The 18,936-nt window shown below is 42.1% G+C and overlaps 2 protein-coding genes across 3 annotated transcripts; both read left to right on the forward strand.

The window, feature by feature from the left end:
* Positions 1 to 4,359: 4,359 nt before the first annotated feature.
* Positions 4,360 to 11,413, forward strand: si:ch73-233f7.1 (uncharacterized protein LOC100537710 homolog). Of its 2 annotated transcripts, XM_034133908.1 has the most exons (5): positions 4,360 to 6,913; positions 7,004 to 7,117; positions 9,457 to 9,515; positions 9,714 to 9,841; positions 10,588 to 11,413. In XM_034133908.1, the coding sequence occupies exons 1-5, from the start codon at positions 4,595 to 4,597 to the stop codon at positions 10,920 to 10,922; spliced, it is 2,955 nt and encodes a 984-aa protein (XP_033989799.1). In that variant the 5' UTR covers positions 4,360 to 4,594; the 3' UTR covers positions 10,923 to 11,413. The 2 variants fall into 2 exon arrangements, with proteins under 2 accessions (XP_033989799.1, XP_033989798.1); XM_034133907.1 differs by having other exon boundaries at positions 4,360 to 7,117.
* Positions 11,414 to 16,048: 4,635 nt separating this feature from the next.
* Positions 16,049 to 18,933, forward strand: pcdhb (protocadherin b). Its single transcript, XM_034134011.1, has 2 exons — positions 16,049 to 18,430; positions 18,925 to 18,933. The coding sequence occupies exons 1-2, from the start codon at positions 16,049 to 16,051 to the stop codon at positions 18,931 to 18,933; spliced, it is 2,391 nt and encodes a 796-aa protein (XP_033989902.1).
* The last annotated feature ends 3 nt before the right edge of the window (positions 18,934 to 18,936 follow it).

Here is an 18,936-nt window from a genome sequence, read left to right on the forward strand (position 1 = left end):
CGCGGCAAAACTCCTATTTTCAAAAGAAGATGACGTCATTTAAACTCAATCCGGGAATGCCGAAAATATGTATCAGTTATTATAATTTAGAGACATTGGCAGGGGAAAGTGCCAGAATCATTCACGTGAGCTATCTGAGGACAGGTATTTTGAACAAAAAAAATACCTTTGCGTTTCTTTCAAAAATGTTCCCTGACTTCATTACGATCGGCATGTCCAGTATGTGTTACTGGCTTTTAAAGAATGTATATATCATTCTGTTGCAGTGGTTTAGCCTAATAGTTACTTCATTTGCTGTTTCCACTCTGTAGAGCGAGTGTTGAAGGGTACGGGACCCACATTATGAACAACCACATGCCTTTGTACATAGAGTGCTTTGCCTTTGATAATACTGTACTCCGAATCTGACATACAAAATAAAATACATTACTAAGGCTCTGATTGCGATTGTTTTTCCTCCAGAGAAGTGTATTTCACTGCAGTTTTTAATGGTCTGACTCGTGTTGTTAAAGAGCAGCTCAGAAAGCATGCTTGTCTCTTGTAGAAGTTTGCAGAAAAACAGACTTTCTTCTGTATAGGTTTTAAATGCTCTAAATGGAATACGTTTCGTTTATTGTAAGCAATATTATGCATTTTTGGTTTACAGAAAAAACTGCTTTGTAAAGTCACATTTTCCAGTTGTCCACTGATAAAAGTATTATTACATACTCTGCTTCGAAAATAACAATACATACATAAACGGATTGTTATAATGGGCGAGGCTGCTGACAATAAAACAAGTCCTGGTTATCTTGTTTAATTGAATGTGCTTTTTTTTGGTCAGGGACATACTCAATAGTCAAGAGGAAAAGACACGATCATGTGTATAAAGTCAACCTCTACAAAGAACGGTAAAATATCATACACCACACTGTACAATAGATGGGCACTGCACCAATAAATAAAGCAAAAACGATTAATAAGATTGGTATAAATAACTTTAACGCTTAAGATGATAGCTGCCCGGTTACTGAAGCAGACAACATTTTTTACAGTATAATAATGTATGGTGTTCTCTTTATTATTTATGCCACAGTAGTTTATACCGATCGATATCCAGTAGATGGCGCACTAAGACCAGAGATAAAAATACCAAAACACTACAGACAATAAAAAATGGCCTCTGACGGGGACAAAGTTACAACTGCTGACAATTAATTGAACAATCCTGATAGGTGCTTTGGGATATGTCAATTAATTAGCTTTTAATGTGTTTTCCCCCAGTTTTGTATATATTAAGTGTTTGTGAGAAGCATATTCTGGGGGGGGGGGGAGCACCCCTTCAGGGGTTATTATATTATCTTATTTATATCCATAAATTGATCCAGCCTGCAGTGTAGACTAATTGTCACATCCAGCAGTAACACATCTCATCCTTTTACTCTCACCAAAACACCCCATGAGCTTAACTTAACGGTCATAAATGTAAATGCACTGTTTATTGTGTATCTTTATAGTCACATTGGATATGTTTTCAGTGTTCTACCTTTGAGTGTGATGATTTCTCAAATGAGCCTGAGGAAGGATTGACAAGAGAGTACTCTTTTGTTACAGACGTGCACAGCTAATAATTTCCTTGATAGCTAACATATTCATCTTATTATGTGAATTGGTTCACAATAGATTAGCTACACTTATATATATGAATCCATTGCTATATTGCGTATGTGTTTATCTGCACAGTCTATACGCAAATCCAGAACGGAAAATGTGATTCAAATGGCCTTTGTATTGTTCAACACCATGTTGAGATGCACTGAGATTACAACAGGCCGGTTTATTTCAACACATTACATTACCGAACAGTACTCAGTAGATGGCGCCACAGCATTGCAAACAAAATGCAATTATTTTGTTGGCTTGTGGACATTGTATGGGTCAATAAAACCTAGCATTTACCTGCTGAAATCCCTGAAAGTTTACTTGTTTACTTCAAACGCGCAAAATAGTTCATTGGTTTCCTACCATTGGCCCTTTACCACTCTTGACCCCACGGCCAACGTTCCATCCTGTGACCCTCCCTCCAGAGTGCAGAGTATCGGGTCACGGTCGAGCGGCAGTTCAGAGAAAGTAATGACTGTCTTTCTGTCTGACAAAGGGGTGAGCGAGGCGATAGGGGCGGATGAGACCAGCTTAATGCTCCGTGTAATGCATGTTAATGTAACAGGCACCGAGGGACCGCCGGCCGGAGTGCTTTGGGATTATTTATCACAAAACATTTGTATTCTTCCGTCGGAGAACGGTTGATCCCGGATAGCTGCACACTAATCCTTCACTCCGTTAATTAAAAAGAAGAGGAAAGCAATGGAACTGGTGGTGGTGATTTTTTCTTCTCCAGAAATGTAATCATTTCTGGAGAAGCTTAACCATCTGCTTGAGGTTAAGTCTGCAAGCAGATTGTGTTTTCTGCTTATTTAAACCTGAGGATTTTAGTTATTTTTTCCTGGTGAGGGGAGGGTGTTGCTTTTCGGGGGCTGCATGTTAGAGAGACAGGTCGCTGACACTCTTCAGGGAAAAGTACAAGAGTACTTATGATGTAACATCTTGTTCCATAATGAGCACTAATCATTTGGACATTCCAGTTGTTGGCAAAAATAGATCGTAACCTTTTATCTTCAGACAATTTAAATTGCAGACTGAACATAATACATAAACTACATCCCACACCCATTTCCTGATTGCTCAAGTTATTTTTCTCAGTTAGCTTGAAAGAGAAAACACTATGAAACAACCACTTAAAGTTGAGGTATCCCCACTATCCTAGTTTGATTTTCTTGAGGGAAAAGATCACAACAACATAATACATCAACGGAGCTTTGTTTCCTTGATAATTCTCACAGAGGCGCAACCATCAACACCATTTTCGACAGAGAAAGCGCATTCCTCAGGTTTCGAGGGCAATTTGCCAGAAAATGTAGCGTATAGTGTAAAAAGGAAATGCTGCCCCTAGGATGTTTGTGTCTTGTTCTTTTTCTATAATTTCCCTCTCGCTTTTTCCTTCTTTTTAAGTAGCTAACAAGCTCAGCGCTGCCCGGGGGCCAAAGCTGTGTCGTCAGTCCCAAGAAGAGACTTTCAGATCTCAAGCCACCGTTTTACATTAGGATGCCACTCGTGTCTGTCTCGAGACGAACCGGAATCCACAAAGGCATCCTTTAGTTTCTCTCTCTTTCCCTCTCTCTGGGGTTCAGTGGTTGTCTAACTGACCGGGATTAACAGAGAAAAGATTATATCTGAACAAACATGTGCCTCACTCTAAAGAGGCCCGCGCTGTCCTCTTTGTCCTGTAACAACTACAGTGCTCACATAGTATGATCTACTGTAGTCACTTATATATTTTAGTCCTCGAAAACATCCCTTAGCATCATGCTGGCCCTTTTCATCTACAACTGTAAACACATCACCTAAGGGATATTTACTAATCACAACAATAATACCTGATTATAGACAAGTTAGATTAAGGCTTTGTGTCATTGCTTTTATGTTGATTATGTTGATACATGTTCAGGCCTACTTAGGTGAATTAAAGTCGTGTATCATCAGCCCGTGATTGTCACTCTAATCATTTTAAGCTGTAAATGTATACTTGTTTAAATATTGATTAAAATGGAAAATCCTGACGCATCAAAGATTCTTTTTGTGAAACCCAATTTTGTGTGTGATGATTAATGAATAGGACTGTTTTTGCATGTGGGCATTCATCTTCAAAGGGCTCTCATTAAACAGCATTATACAATCCCAGGAGGCCAATGGCAGTGGCCACTGGCCCACTTGAGGAAAAGCGAATGAGAACTTGGGCTAGTGTGCTTCTTGTGTTTTGCACTGCAACATATAATAGTGAAACCCTGGAAGAAAACGTTATGTTTCTTAAGCTATAATGATGGGTTCAACACATCAAAGAAAACTAATGTCTTCCACTGCCATCCCGGGCCTGTAGGGCAATGTGGTGACCAAGACAAATCCTTGTCCATCCTCATCTATTAAATACAGCCTAGAAAACGACACCCACAACACAATTTGTCCCCTAATCCAAATCTGGCTCTGGCGTCTGGTGTCAAATGTACGCCTTCTCGTCTCTTTAATGGGTCAGAGGAACAGACGCGAGGATGTGAAAGGGTTAAACGTCTACAGTAATTAGAGTCGCATTTCGCGTCGGCGTCCTCCAATACGGAGCCTCGAGAATCTACGTCCACCCCCACTATTTCTCTCTCTCTCTCTCTCTCTCCCTCACAACATACACACACGCCTCCCACCAGCTCCTCCAAGTGTCTAATACACTGGAAAATCAAAGCGCGAGCCTCCCCTGTTCACACACCACCAGTGTTGCGCGTGGAGCACAACAGAGAGCGAGAGAGAGGGGTGATTTCACTCTTTTCTCCTCTCCCCTCAGTTGAACTATTCTGTAAACTTATCTGAGCACATACATGTGACAACCTTAGATCTGATTTTTTTAATATGGGACAGGTTTTGCTTTTGTATGTACTTTGTAGCTGTACAGTATGATGGCTTTGTGAGGCAAAATATGTCTGGGTGAGGAGATTTTACGCACGCCGCTGAAATGGATCACAGACTCTCCAGAGGCAGCTGGGTACCGGTGACTGGGCTGGTTGTATGTCTGCTTCTGTGTGCGTGTGTAGTGGACCTGGTTCTTGCCCAAATTCGGTACTCCATTCCCGAAGAGCTGGAGCATGGAGCTTTTGTGGGCAACATCGCCGAAGATCTGGGCTTGGATGTGGCCAAGCTGTCAGCACGTCGGTTTCGTATAGTCTCGGGCGCAAAGAGGCAGTATTTAGAAGTAAACTTGGAGAATGGCATTCTCTTCGTCAACGAAAAGATAGACAGAGAGGATCTGTGTGAACGAAGTCCGAACTGTTTTTTACACTTACAAGTGGTCATTGAAAACCCCTTAGAACTGTACAGAGTGGAAGTGGAGATTTTAGATGTTAATGACAACTCCCCCAGTTTCCCATGGAGCGAGTTTAATATTGACATCACAGAGTCGGCTGCTCCCGGCTCATGTTTCCCGTTAGAGAGCGCACAGGATCAGGACGTGGGCACCAACTCTCTGCGCTCTTACCAGCTAAGCGCAAACGAGCACTTTGTACTAAACATCCAGACGCGCAACGATGGAAACAAGTTTGCTGAGCTCGTGCTGGACACCCCGCTTGACCGGGAAAAGCAAAAAAAGCACGAAATGGTTTTGACTGCCTTTGACGGGGGCTCTCCGGAAAGATCTGGGACAGCAGTGATAACTATTACAGTGTTAGACGCAAACGATAACGTGCCCGTATTTGACCGTTCGGTTTACCGGTCGAGCCTGGTGGAGAACGCACCGCGAGGGACGCTCGTGCTGAAGCTGAACGCCACAGACCTGGATGAAGGATCTAATGGGGAAGTGACCTACGCATTTAGCGGGCACGCACCCCTCAAGGTGCGGGAACTATTCAGCGTGGACCCGTACACGGGAGAAATCCGAGTGAAGGGCATCGTGGACTATGAGAAAGCCAGTGTTTTTGAACTGTATGTGCAGGCTAAAGACAGGGGACCCTCGGCTGTGGCTGTACACAGTAAAGTGCTGGTAGACATCCTTGATGTCAATGACAACGCACCCGAAGTCATCCTCACATCAGTGTCCACGCCTGTGCAGGAAGACGCACCACCGGGCACGGTGATAGCCGTTATCAGTGTAATGGACCGGGACTCGGGAGAGAACGGAAACGTTGACTGCCAAATCCCGAGCAACGTCCCCTTTCAGCTCCATTCCTCCTTTAAAAACTATTACACTCTGGTGACAAGCGAGTTTCTGGACAGGGAAGCGGTGTCTGAGTACAATATCACCCTCACAGCCCGAGACTTGGGCTCTCCTTCGCTCTCCACGAGGAAAACCATCCTCGTTCAAGTATCTGACATTAATGACAACCCCCCGCGGTTCTCTCAGCCTTCATACACTGTTTATGTGACCGAGAATAATGCCCCGGGCGCTTCCATTTGCTCTGTAACTGCATTCGACCCCGATTCTAACCAGAACGCCTATCTGTCTTACTCTATTCTCGAGGGTCAGATCCAGGGCATGCCCGTGTCCACTTATGTCTCAATCAACTCTGACAACGGCAATATATATGCACTGCGTTCCTTTGATTATGAGCAACTTAGAAACTTTCAGATCTTGGTACAGGCGCAGGACGCTGGATTCCCCCCTCTCGCCAATAACATCACAGTCAACGTCTTTGTTTTGGACCAGAACGACAATGCACCTGTTATTGTATCCCCTCTGCCCAAAAACGGCACCGTGGCCACAGAGGTGGTTCCGCGGTCAGTAGACGCTGGGTATCTGGTTACCAAAATAACAGCGTTAGACGCGGACGCAGGACAAAACTCCCGGCTGTCCTATCAGGTGTTGCAGGCTACAGACCCGGGGCTGTTCAGTGTGGCTCTGTACACAGGCGAAATCAGGACTATTCGCCGGCTGGTGGAGAAAGACGCAACAAGGCAAAGACTGGTAATACTAGTCAAGGACAACGGACAGCCGCCTCTATCTGCCACTGTCTCCATTATCCTTACAGTGGTAGACAGTGTTCCCGAGTCGCTGTCAGATTTCGGAGACCTCACACTCAGCCCACAGCCCCCCTCAAACCTCGCTCTCTACTTGATCGTGTCACTGAGCACAATATCTTTAATATTCCTTGTGGCTATTATCGTGCTGGCTGCAGTCAAGTGTTACAAGGACAGAGACACACTCAGCGGGTACAACCTCCCCCCGCTCGCATGCTGCTGTTGCGGGGGGTTTCAGCCCGATCCGCCCCCGGAGGTGTTCAAAAAATCAAACCTCAACCTGCAGATTTCCTCCGCGGCCAAAGTCCCCACAAACTGTATGGAGGTGAATGGAAACAGCAGTCTCTCGCAGTCATATTGTTATAAAGTGTGCTTGACCCCCGAATCAGCCAAAAGTGACTTTATGTTTCTGAAGCCGTGCAGCCCCGGGAGCACGCCGAGAAACAACGAGGCGAAGAGCGCAGAAAACTCGTGGAACGCGCAAAGCCGGAGCGCATCTGTGAACAACGGAGCAACTACTCCTAATGAGGTACAGTGCAATCATCGTATAGTTTAAGACTGTAATATTGCTGGTTATTGCAATCCATAATTTTCTCTCAGTGCCAAACAAACCCATCTCTCTTTTCTATCTGATAAGTATATTGTCTGTGACATTCTTCCACGAAGGTCAAATCACGCATGCCATACAGATTTGAACTCCACTTGAGCAAAAGACTGAGCAAAGCTTTTTTTTCGTGGCAATAATTGATCATTAGTGTGCATTGTAATGTGTTGCACCCGGGAAATTAAATGAGAAAACGTGAGATTACATTGTAATTGACATGGTAATGAAAGTGTAAAGTCCTATCTTGTAAGGAGCATATTCTGTGCCTACACCATGTCTATAGCATCTGGAAAGAATGAAGTGAGATATCAATTACTGTGTGAGAGGAAGAGAAGATGTAGTTCAAATTGACTCCTACTCAGTCTTGGTGAAAGAAAGATAAAGTGGAAAAAGCTTCTTTTAAAAAAAAATAAAAAAATAAAATCATGAACGTAATTGTTTTGGAAACCTTGGAGATTACGATATCACCCAGTGTCATCAATTACTATTCATGCAATGAGGAGACACACCTGCTTTCAGCACATCTACTGGAGATAGAACAAAAGTCAAGGTTATATTTGAGACGAACAAGGTGAATGACATTTATTTGAATTCATTTGCCTTGGATTCTTTTCGACCTGTTCTTTATGTCCTCAAACTAACAATATAGGACAGATAACCTTACTAACTATGCCTCAAGGGCACAAGCAAGGCTGAACCATTATACTACACAATGTGGCCTATTCGCAAAGGGGGGGGGGGGGGGGCTGTCCATTATTGATGAAAAATGGCAAATGGACGGTTTTTGGGAGACAGGGTAGGACATCGAGAGGGGAGGGGGCAAGGACACGGCTGGACTGAGACGTGGGCCGCCTGTAGATCGGTCCCGACGTTATCCTCTGAATGCGAGGAGAGAGAGAGAGAGAGAGAGAGAGAGAGAGAGAGAGAGAGAGAGAGAGAGAGAGAGAGAGAGAGAGAGAGAGAGAGAGAGAGAGAGAGAGAGAGTGGGGAGAGGAGGGGTGGCGAGGAAGGAGGAAGAGGAAAGAGACAAGGAGAAAGACACTTTACAGAGCAGGATGTCTACACCCGTGTTTTCTAAGACCAGGCAGCAGTCCGTCCATGTGTGTGTGTGTGTGTGTATCGCTCATTGTTGCTTCCCTGTTTTTACCAAAACGCAAAGGGACAAAGACACCAGACCCTACCAGGCAGACTGAGAAATGTCAGCTCGGTCCCTGGCACATGCACCTCTGGCCACAAGAGGGATTTCGAGGTCACGGTGATTGTTCTGCCTGCAGCTATATGCTCCTCGAGGAGAAAGTGTCCTTCCTGTCGTTAATTGGTTCCACTAATTCACCCGGTGGTGTCCCTCAGCGTGCACACATCAGTCGTCGTGAGGTCGTCAGTGACACATTAAACCTCAAAGACAAATCTCGATGAAACTATTTTAGCATTATACAAGCCAAGTGCATATGCCTGGTGAAGTTGATGAATTGAAGGTGAACAGAGACATTAAAGACACATTCAAGCGTGTAAGACAAGCAGGGCAGGTGCGTGCACGTTTTGTGCATATACAGCTGCAACGACCGCAAACTTTTCAAGGCTCCCTGAGACTTTTAATTAAAAACCTTGCTCGAGGAGCATCAGGCAAATATTAATGTAAAATGATGCATATAATCCACAAAACAATGACGTGTGTAATTTTCTTAATTTCCTCCCTGGCACGGTTTCCTTTGAAGATTAAAATCATGTTTTGTTTCATCCCGGTGGGGTTCTAATTGGTTTTGTGCGTAGTTGGTGGGGAGTGTATTTTGAATACCGATTCCTATAATACGCTTACGTCGCATTCTTCGTGTTAACAACTTTAAGGGAATTAATAGAGCGTGCAATCCATACTATGAGACTCAGATGCGGAATAAATATCACTCGTGTGCTCTCTTTCACCCCTCACGCTGCGCTACAGACGATAAAAGCAAAACCAAGTGCAGGCAAGTCGTAGCTGAAGGAAACCGCACATCCTCTCTTTAAAATCCTGTTCTGCCAAACATCCACAGGGCGGCAGCCGCGATCCATGTGGAACAGTCATGTCTTCATTTCAGGACAAGCACAAAGATAGACTGCTCCTCATGTCAAATATCACTGACCTCTAGTGATCCAAGAGGATATAATGAACAGCCGTCGGTTGTTATACAGACTGGTTTTATTGAAACTTATGTTGAAGAGAGCCATTTCTGAAATTGATTTTGACAGTGAGATTGCACAATCTTTTCTCTTCCCTTTTCCTGTAGCTGAAGCAGCCAAACACAGACTGGACTCTCACAAAAAATCAGAACTCCTCCCTTAAAAGGTACTATTTTATAATGTTTTTCTTTTCAAAGTTTGCATGTTATCAACTCAATGTAAAGCAAATGTCCAGAAGCATACAATGCACACAGAATGAGCTGAAGTCCACAGCTTGTATATTGCTCAGGTTAAAATGTACATAGATAGTGTATTTAACTATGAGTCAAGTAGTTGCAATAACAGACTGATACCTTGTTTGCAGTTATAACTCTATCAACATGGATGGCACCCTCATGCGTAAAGCTATGCATGCAGACCCAGAAAACTACGTCACCTCCATGGCGCCTGGACAGTACTGGACCTGGGGTACACACATGAGAGGGGTGAAAGGTAAGAGAGGAGGACGACAAACAGCCTTCATCAAATCCTCACACATTTATTTTCAGCAGTGGAGAAAATACATACATTTACTGAAATGTTTCTTATTTGTAAGGGACTTTGAATTGTAGTAGAATATGAAAATACTCAATTAAGATGCAAAGCGTGCATCATTTACAGAATCAAATATATACACAAGCAGTATATTAGGTAAGACAAGAAAATGAAAGCATGAATAATAATAATCCAATGATAAAATATATATTTCCTCTAAGGGAGCATTCTGAATAATGACTACATTTAAGTGAACATTTAAACCCATGACTTTTACTTGAATTAGAGTATATGTTATACACTATGCTATTACAACCTTTAGTAAAAGATAGCCTTCTTCCACCTCACAGGTTCACTCATTTACAGTATGTTATGTACCATAGCATTGTATAAAACACTGCACATCTTTATGCTTTCATAACGACATGTTTTTCTTTGTTGTTCTCCTAATTGGTTTGTTAATATAGTCTTAACTAATCTCCAGGACCACGAACAGCATCAGGGCAGGGTTGTTTTAGCACCCCATCATTACAAATCTGTTTGTGTATTTTTGTTGCTGATGTCATTGTTTATTGTCCTGACTGCAAAGCGCTAAACTTTGTTAGAAAAGTGCTATGCTAATGACAATAGCACAACAGCCTTAAGTCAATATTGAATAATTAAGTAGTTGCTTCTCCTCTTTTTTTCTCTCCTTAACTATACAGACTACAAGATGTCTCCTTCAACCAGTGGGGTCCCCTCTCGCCCCTGGACTCCTCTGTGCACACCTCCTCCTCAACAGCAGCAGCCATCAATACCTCCCCACCCCCACCCCCACCCTCACCCACACCCTCATCCGCACCCCCACCCACCACCTGACTACCACCACAATGTGCACATCCCTGGGACACCATCAGGCTTTTGCACCCTGAGGCCAGTAGTACACCGAAGCGAGCTGGACGTCCACAATGCATTCTCAACCTTTGGGAAGAAGCGTCGTCTCCAGATGTCCCCCCAGGGAGAGGCTGCGATTATAAATAATGACTTGTACAATGACTGAGTTTTCAATGACGACGGATAGTCTCATATAAAGACTGAGGAAGAGAGCATTCAGTGAATACATTAATGGACATATGAGAGGATGCACAAAAGGGGAACACTAAATGAGGAATCCTTTTTGGCTAAAATGCTGAAAATAAATAAAGTCTGATGGCTGTTTATGTGTCACGCCAGTGTAACATGATCAATGTATGTGTCTGCCTATTATTATTATTATTTAGACAATCAAACTGGAGCAGCAATTATATCCAAAATGTTTCGAAAAAGCATTAGTGGTAAATAATTTTGCACATCATGAATTTATATTTTTGGCTTTATGAAAAGAAAAAGTGTTTTCTTTTTGTATTTTTGAATGCTAACAGAGCTTGAGTGAATATGATAAATAATATGATCATGTATATGCAAGCTGCCACATGACGCAGACAACTGTAAAGAGGGGATTTTCCCCATACATGTACTGTATACATTTATGAAAATAAAGTATTTTTTTCATATTGTCGTTCGTATGTGTTTGAAACATGCATGTGTTATTCCTAAAACTCAAGGCCTTTAACCCTACCAACGCTCACTGATGCTCACACTCAATCACAGCTTTGGTCTATCTACACGCATAAAGCATTTAGATGTAAGTTTCCCAGATCTATGTTTAATTAGCTCGAGTAAATTATTCTGGGGTGAAAAAGTTCCACAGCTATTCCTACAAGGGTAAAAAGCTTTTCGCCTTGGTAAGCTGTTTTCCACAGCGAGGAATAAACATAGTCAAATGCTAACATATGCTAATTGCAGTGCTTGCATTTCCATTTGCCCGCAGAGAATTGTGGGGTTCATTAACTGAACAAACAGAACCTCCTCTCTCGAAATATCACTTTAATTAAGACCACCAACACGAATACAAGCATCCGGGGGAGGGGGGCTCAGCTCCAAATGCCACACCTGGATGCGAGCTACAGGCCCTATGACTTCTCCCTCTGTGCCCTTTACATCTTACTTCTCAGGGAATTAGTTATACAGTCAACAGATGAGAGCTGGCCACTGGCCAGAAATGAGCAGGGTAATTAGGTCGTTGTATGGCTCAGACTGAAAATAATCCTGTTAATAAGGAAACGGGTGTCCATAGGGAGCATGGAGGGGAGCAGGCTAACCTTCTCTGCGGTAAGGTGATCCACAGGGACGGCTGAGGGGGCAGCCATATTTAGGTTCAGCTTGGCTTACTTTCAGATGAGTCAGGAATAGAGTTCTGTTCAGGAATCAGAGGGGCAGAATTATTATGCTTACTATCTGCTAAAAGAACCATTTTTTATTTAAAGAAATGTTGATTTTTTAAATAATTTGGACATGGGGATCAAGCTACATAGCATAGACACATTATGTATATCTTATACTTAGTGTTGTGTTGAAAATAGTTAAATAATTGTAATGAAATTATCTTTACAGCAACATGATACTCAGCAAAGGGCAAGTCGTGTCCCCCACATCCTTAAACCATGTGGGTCATTTGCATTGGCAGCTGTCCATGGCCATAGTGCTGAAATAGTTTTTGAACAGTGCTTCTTTCCAAACCAGATGCAATGTATCCATTCGTCCACCAGAAGGCGCATGTGACCCAACTCAATGAACTCAGGTGCAGTTAGTGGAATGTAATGTTTTTGAAGCACGCTTCTTCCTCTTCATGACACGGACACACGCAAACGAATCTTGAATGCAAATTAAGCCACGGTAGCCACCCTTAACACTTTGATAACCAAAATGTATTGCATGACTTTCATCAGCTCTTTAGTCAAAACATTAAATCAATCAAGTTTTTTAAGGCCAGTTGTGGGAGACATATTCAGATTTTTCCTAACAAAAACGCTGTCACAGCAATCATGCAAGAACTAAAGAAACTGCTGCAAACTTATAAACTATCAAAAGTAAAAGTAATAATTACGGCCCTGTGCGAGTATCACAATGTAATATAATATCTCTATGGATTGATAGAAGCATTTGAACGTAGCAGCTGACCGTGGTGGGGTAATTCATTTATTCAGTGTAATCGTGTTTTTAGCATTAATCGCAGTCAAATGCTGCATGCTATTGTATTGTATGCATCAATGTTTCATATCAACTCTCAATGACTGTGACTATGATGAGCATTTGCACCATCTTGCAACACACTGCAACACTGACTTTAGAACAGATTTCTCCACCAGATGGCATCATGGAGTAAGAATCATTAGACGGCACACCAAACAAACAGTCTTAGGTTGGAAGAGTAGATTATTTTTGCATTGTACACTCAGGGTGTGTCAGGCTGGGAGGTTACAATGACGTCATCCAAAACTCTAAAAGACAAAACCAAAATGAAGCTTGGCTGAATTCATTTGGGGAGACAAAAACAACAGAGTGGAAGCAGGAGGGGCCGAGGAGCCTGGCAGCTCTCTTGTTCTTTTTTGAGACAGACACAGAGCAACCACATCTATAAATATTTCCACAGTTATGTTACATGCAGCAAATTACTATTCAGTTAATGTGTTATTTTGTTTTTTTGGTGTGTGTCCGTGTTTTTGTTGATTTAGGGACATTGAATACAATATTATTCAGATTCCTCTCCTCAAATAAAAACCCAGAGGCTCTTCTTTGTGTTTGTGTCACAAGACTATAAGAACACCGTCCCAGATCGTGTAGGATAACAATGCTTTTATTATTTAACCTGAACCAAACCTGGTGCTTTGTCGCACCCTAGTGACGTAGGAAGGTAATACTTCTCAGTTTGTATTTGAAAAGTTTGTTTTATTGCTAATTCGTCAGATTTGTGTGACTTTGTTCACTGATCTCAACCCCCTAATATTATGCCCAATATTATTGCTCAATTTATGTGACTCTTCACACTGTAAAAAGTTGCCTTGTTTGTTCTAAACTCAATATAGCATATATCAAAATCAGAAGTTATGGATTATGCCAGTGAAAGCTGTTCAGGCATGGTGTTGCACCTCTGACCTTTAAGCTCTTTACAGGTTGGAACACTCAAAGGATCCATGTCTGTGTTCTGGCTCAAAGTATCACACATGATCTGTCTGCAGATCGTTACAGGATAAAAAAAACAAGCAGGCTGACTGAGATCTTCAATACGTCACAGACACCAAAACAAGATTTACAAAGCAGCAGCTTCAACATTGCTATTTAGATGAGACAACTCAGAGTGCTGTGTTGAACACTAACTAAAGGAGAAAGCAGACATATAACAACACCTCTAGAACATAATCATAAACTTGGGCTGGAGAAGACATTTTGTATTGCCTTCATCTCTCATCAGTGGCTGCATTTGTGAATAATGAAGATGTCTGTTGGTCTCTAGGAGGAATCATGTGGCCATAGCCGGTTTAATGTCAGATCCTTACATCCACAATGAGCTACTGGTACCTAAGGACTTAGAAGGTCCAACATACAGCTGGTGGTGGAAAGTAGTGTAGTATATTTAATAAACAAGTAGTCAGGCACACATTTGCTTTTGCTACAATATCATGCTAAATAAAGTAACTGTTTATGCTGTAAGAAATACAATACAGATTATTAAATGGAGCACACTCATGCCATCAGGACCTTTTCCTAAATGACATGTCATATTTTAGTGATCAACTGCACTCAACAGAGTCTATCTAAGATCCCCATATCAGAAACAGAAAGTTACTTTAAGGCTTGAAGGTAAATTATTTTTAATTTGATTGATTTGAGTTTGAACTGAATTTAATTTGCATGACATAAACTGTTTCCATCGTTTTAGGTTAAAAGGTTACAGTTTTTTTTTTTTTAGTAGAAGGTAGTTTTGCAGTGTTTTGAGCCCGGGAATAATCTGTTCATCTTTTTTATTTAATTCAATCTGAGGTTTAATAATACATCAATAACTAGGCTGGCCTGATACTTGCAATGACCAAGGCTGACTGAGATGTGGCTTCTAATGAACTGGTCATATTTCAAAGAAAATTGTGTAAAGCCCATTGTGTAATTTAAATGAAGACACAACTTAATTTCATCATTTAGCATCCACCAATCCATTTTCTACATCTCTTGTCTAAAAGCTGAAACTTGTACCAGCGTGAAAAGGGTAATAGACAGAGACTGCCCTGGTTTCCAGTGTATGATGGGTCGAACACACTTTGAAAGGCATTATGGCAACACATTCCCATTAAAGAGACATTTCACATGACCTGCATTTCTATTAAACAGCAGCTGAGCAACCAGAGGAAGGCCATGAAGAAAACAGAAAGTAAGCTGTAGATTGTATTCATTGATGTTGTTAATATGCAGCTCTATATTTATTATCTTTTGATGAGTGCTAACCTCCACATGCACCTTCATAACATCAAACAACAAGGACCAGATGAAAAAAGCTCTGTGACTTTCTTGTGTTATCTTTGATGTTCTTTTCACTGGGCATGTACATTAATGTTGCAATCATTTTTGAAAATTAATTGTCAAATAAACAAAACTAAAGAAAAAAAAACAATAAATAAGAAGAAGCTTAAAGAAAATTGTAGTATGTTAGTCACACAAATAACTTGCACTTGTATTCACCTATTCCCCGATAAAATGTCTATGTTTAAAAATAACAAGCTCTTGATGTGCCAAGTCATGTTGCAGCAAATATTGAGCACATTAACTGCTACAAAATGTATTCAACCATGTCTTATTATTTTCCTGATGTTGGATACAAGGAAAGGGTCTATAGTTTCAAATTAACCTGCATTTATAATATCTGTCAGGGACCCTCGTTTATAACTGCTATTCTTAACCAGAAAGTACATTGGAAGCCTTTATAAATTACAATTATTATTTAAACATGTTCGAATCCTTCTCAATGTCACTGAACTGTGAGACTATATTTTATTTCCAGTTCTTAAGCAACATAATTGATTCAACTGCACAGCTACTGATCTATGTCACATGGTGTCACTGTTGACCACTAAAGCACAATGCATCTCTCTGCTGGAAGTCCTGACACACCCATTTGTAAAGGATGCAGGACACAGCTTTTTGGACGATACACTTTTTATTTAACACCCAAAGACATGTTCTCTTCCCTATCTTAAAAATCTACAAAACCAACGCACGTCTTTAGAATCTGGAGTATTGTTCTCCGCAGAAGGAAGGATGATTTTCTTGGCCACTTTCTTTGTCCTGTCTGCGGTATGGCCCAGCGCATTGTCAGTGACACGGTACTCCATTGAGGAGGAGATGGAAAGGGGTTCCATTGTGGCTAATCTCGCTGCGGATTTGGGACTTGAGCCTGGAGGTTTGGCACAACGAGAGGTAAAACTTGATATTTTTCATAGCAAAAAATATCTAGATGTCAATAAAAAGACGGGTGAGTTGTATATCGTCGAAAAGATGGACAGAGAATACCTTTGTCCGACAAAAACAACCTACTGTTTTCTGAAACTTGATGTTATCATAGAAAGCCCCTTGCGCATCTTCAACATTGAACTTGGAATAACGGACATAAACGATAATGCTCCACATTTTCGACGAGACAGAGTAGAGCTCGACGTTTCAGAATCAGCAACACCGGGAGAGAGATTTTCTCTGCCCAACGGTGTGGATCCAGATGTTGGCAAAAATACAATTAAAACATACAAACTCAGTGTCAGTGAACATTTCACCATCGAAATTCAGACGGGCAGTGATGGAACTCAATATGTTGATTTGGTGTTGACTAAATCTTTAGACAGAGAGGAAAAGGCTGTTCATAATTTAATACTGACCGCTGTGGACGGAGGGGTCCCTGTGCGCTCCGGCACTGCCAATATTATTGTTAGAGTACAAGACACAAACGACAATCCTCCTCAATTTGACAGGCAGACTTACACAATAAATATGACAGAAAATTCCCCGATTGGATCCTTAGTGATGAAGCTCAACGCCACAGATCTTGACGAGGGTCTGAATTCAGAGATCGTCTACTCGTTCACCCTTTACACGTCAGAAAAAACACAAGATGTATTTGCATTGAATCCTAACACAGGGGAGTTAACTGTGAAGGGTACTATTGACTATGAAGATATGAAATTGTATGAGATGCACATTGAGGCAAGAGACAAAGGGACGCATCCCTTGCTGGGACAATGTAAAGTAGTCGTCCACGTGACAGATATGAATGACAATTATCCTGAAATTACCATACAGTCTGTAAAAAACACGGTGGATGAGAACATCTCCGTGGGAAGTGTCATTGCTCTGGTAGGTGTGAGTGACAGAGACACCGGTGATAATGGAAACGTAAGCTTATCCATACATCAGCACATGCCTTTTATTCTTAACAAGTCATCTGATAGACCCCTGCATTACAAGCTCATAGTGTCTGAACCGTTGGATCGTGAATCAGTACCTGAATATGACATTATACTGATTGTGAGAGATGCAGGAACACCACCTTTATCTGATAACGAAACAATAACAGTGCATCTATTGGATGTTAATGACAATGCACCACAGTTCCCTCTGTCATTTTATACTATACGTGTGGAGGAGAATAACGCTCCTGGAGCCCTGATCAGTTCCCTATCTGCATTTGACCCTGACCTCCATGAAAACCAGTATCTAGTTTATTTCATCCTAGAGAGGGAGATAGCCAACACCTCCATGTCCATGCTGTTCTCCATCAACCCAGAGAACGGGAATCTTTACGCACTCAAAACTTTTGACTACGAGATTGAGAAGGAGTTTCTCTTCCACATCGAGGCCAGAGACTCTGGCTCTCCTCCTCTCAGCAGTAACGTGACGGTGCACATCATCATTGTGGACCAGAACGACAACGCTCCGGTTATTGTCTCTCCGTGGCGCGCACACGGCTCGGTGGTGGAGGAAAAGATCCCCAGATCCACCGATAAAGGCTCTCTGGTTTCTAAAGTGATAGCCTTGGACACAGACTCGGTGCACAACTCCCGGATCACCTACCAGTTCCTGCAGGTGACTGACGCCACCTTGTTCAGTCTGGACCAATACAACGGAGAGATCCGGACCATGAGGATGTTCAGCTACAGAGACCCGCGCCACCAGAGACTGGTTGTTGTTGCCAAGGACAACGGGGAGCCTGCCCTCTCTGCTACAGTCACCATCAAGCTGTCCACAGTGGAGACTGCCGTGAAGGCCTACTCTGACATGACCGAGGTGCCTCTAGAATATGACATCTTCTCAGACCTCAACCTGTACCTGGTCATCGGTCTGGGCTCCGTGTCATTTCTCCTGCTGATCACCATACTGGTCACCATCGTGATCAAGTGTCAGAAACCCAAGCCCAGCAAAGCGGCTCCTCCCTGCAGGAACAGTGTGATCAGTGAGAGGAACTCCACTATTGCAGACTCCACTCTGGTCTCCAACGACGCCTACTGGTACAGTATGCTTCTAGCAGAGACCAGGAAAGGAAAGATGGTGGTCAGACAGCCTGTGCCAAAGGGCTCCAGATACATCGTGTCCAGTTTACCACGAGGCACTGGACTCACAGACACTAGTGGATCAGCAGCCTCGACTCTGCAGGTGAGAGTTCAAATTAACAAATGCATTTCATGTATATGTTTGCATATTTTGTATAAATAATATAATACATTTACAATACATATACAATACAATTTCCCATCATATACATTTTGACATGAAACCTCTCTATTAGTGCAAAAATATACTTTCAACGATATGTTATGAGACCTTTAAATCCACATAAAACCTTAAAATAATTGTATTTATTTTTGGTGCATCTAATGGTAACCACAAAGCCTGTAATATACTAAAGGTGGCGCTGTTCTACTTATAAAATGAGCACATGAAACCAATGACAGTGAATAGCTGTCATCAGGGCAGATCGTGAAACAAGCAGAGAGCTCCGTGGTGCTGAACCTCCACTCCGAAATAGCGGTTTTCTTTCATTTAACGCAAAAACTAAAATCGGGATTCCTACTGCATGTCTATGTTTGGGATTAAGGCTATTACAGGAATATTCAATTACACTGAAAACGTATATTACATCGTCTGAGGTGCTGTGAACC

The sequence above is a fragment of the Trematomus bernacchii genome, unplaced genomic scaffold (genome assembly GCF_902827165.1).
Source record: "Trematomus bernacchii unplaced genomic scaffold, fTreBer1.1, whole genome shotgun sequence".
NCBI classification, from domain to species: Eukaryota; Metazoa; Chordata; class Actinopteri; order Perciformes; family Nototheniidae; genus Trematomus; species Trematomus bernacchii.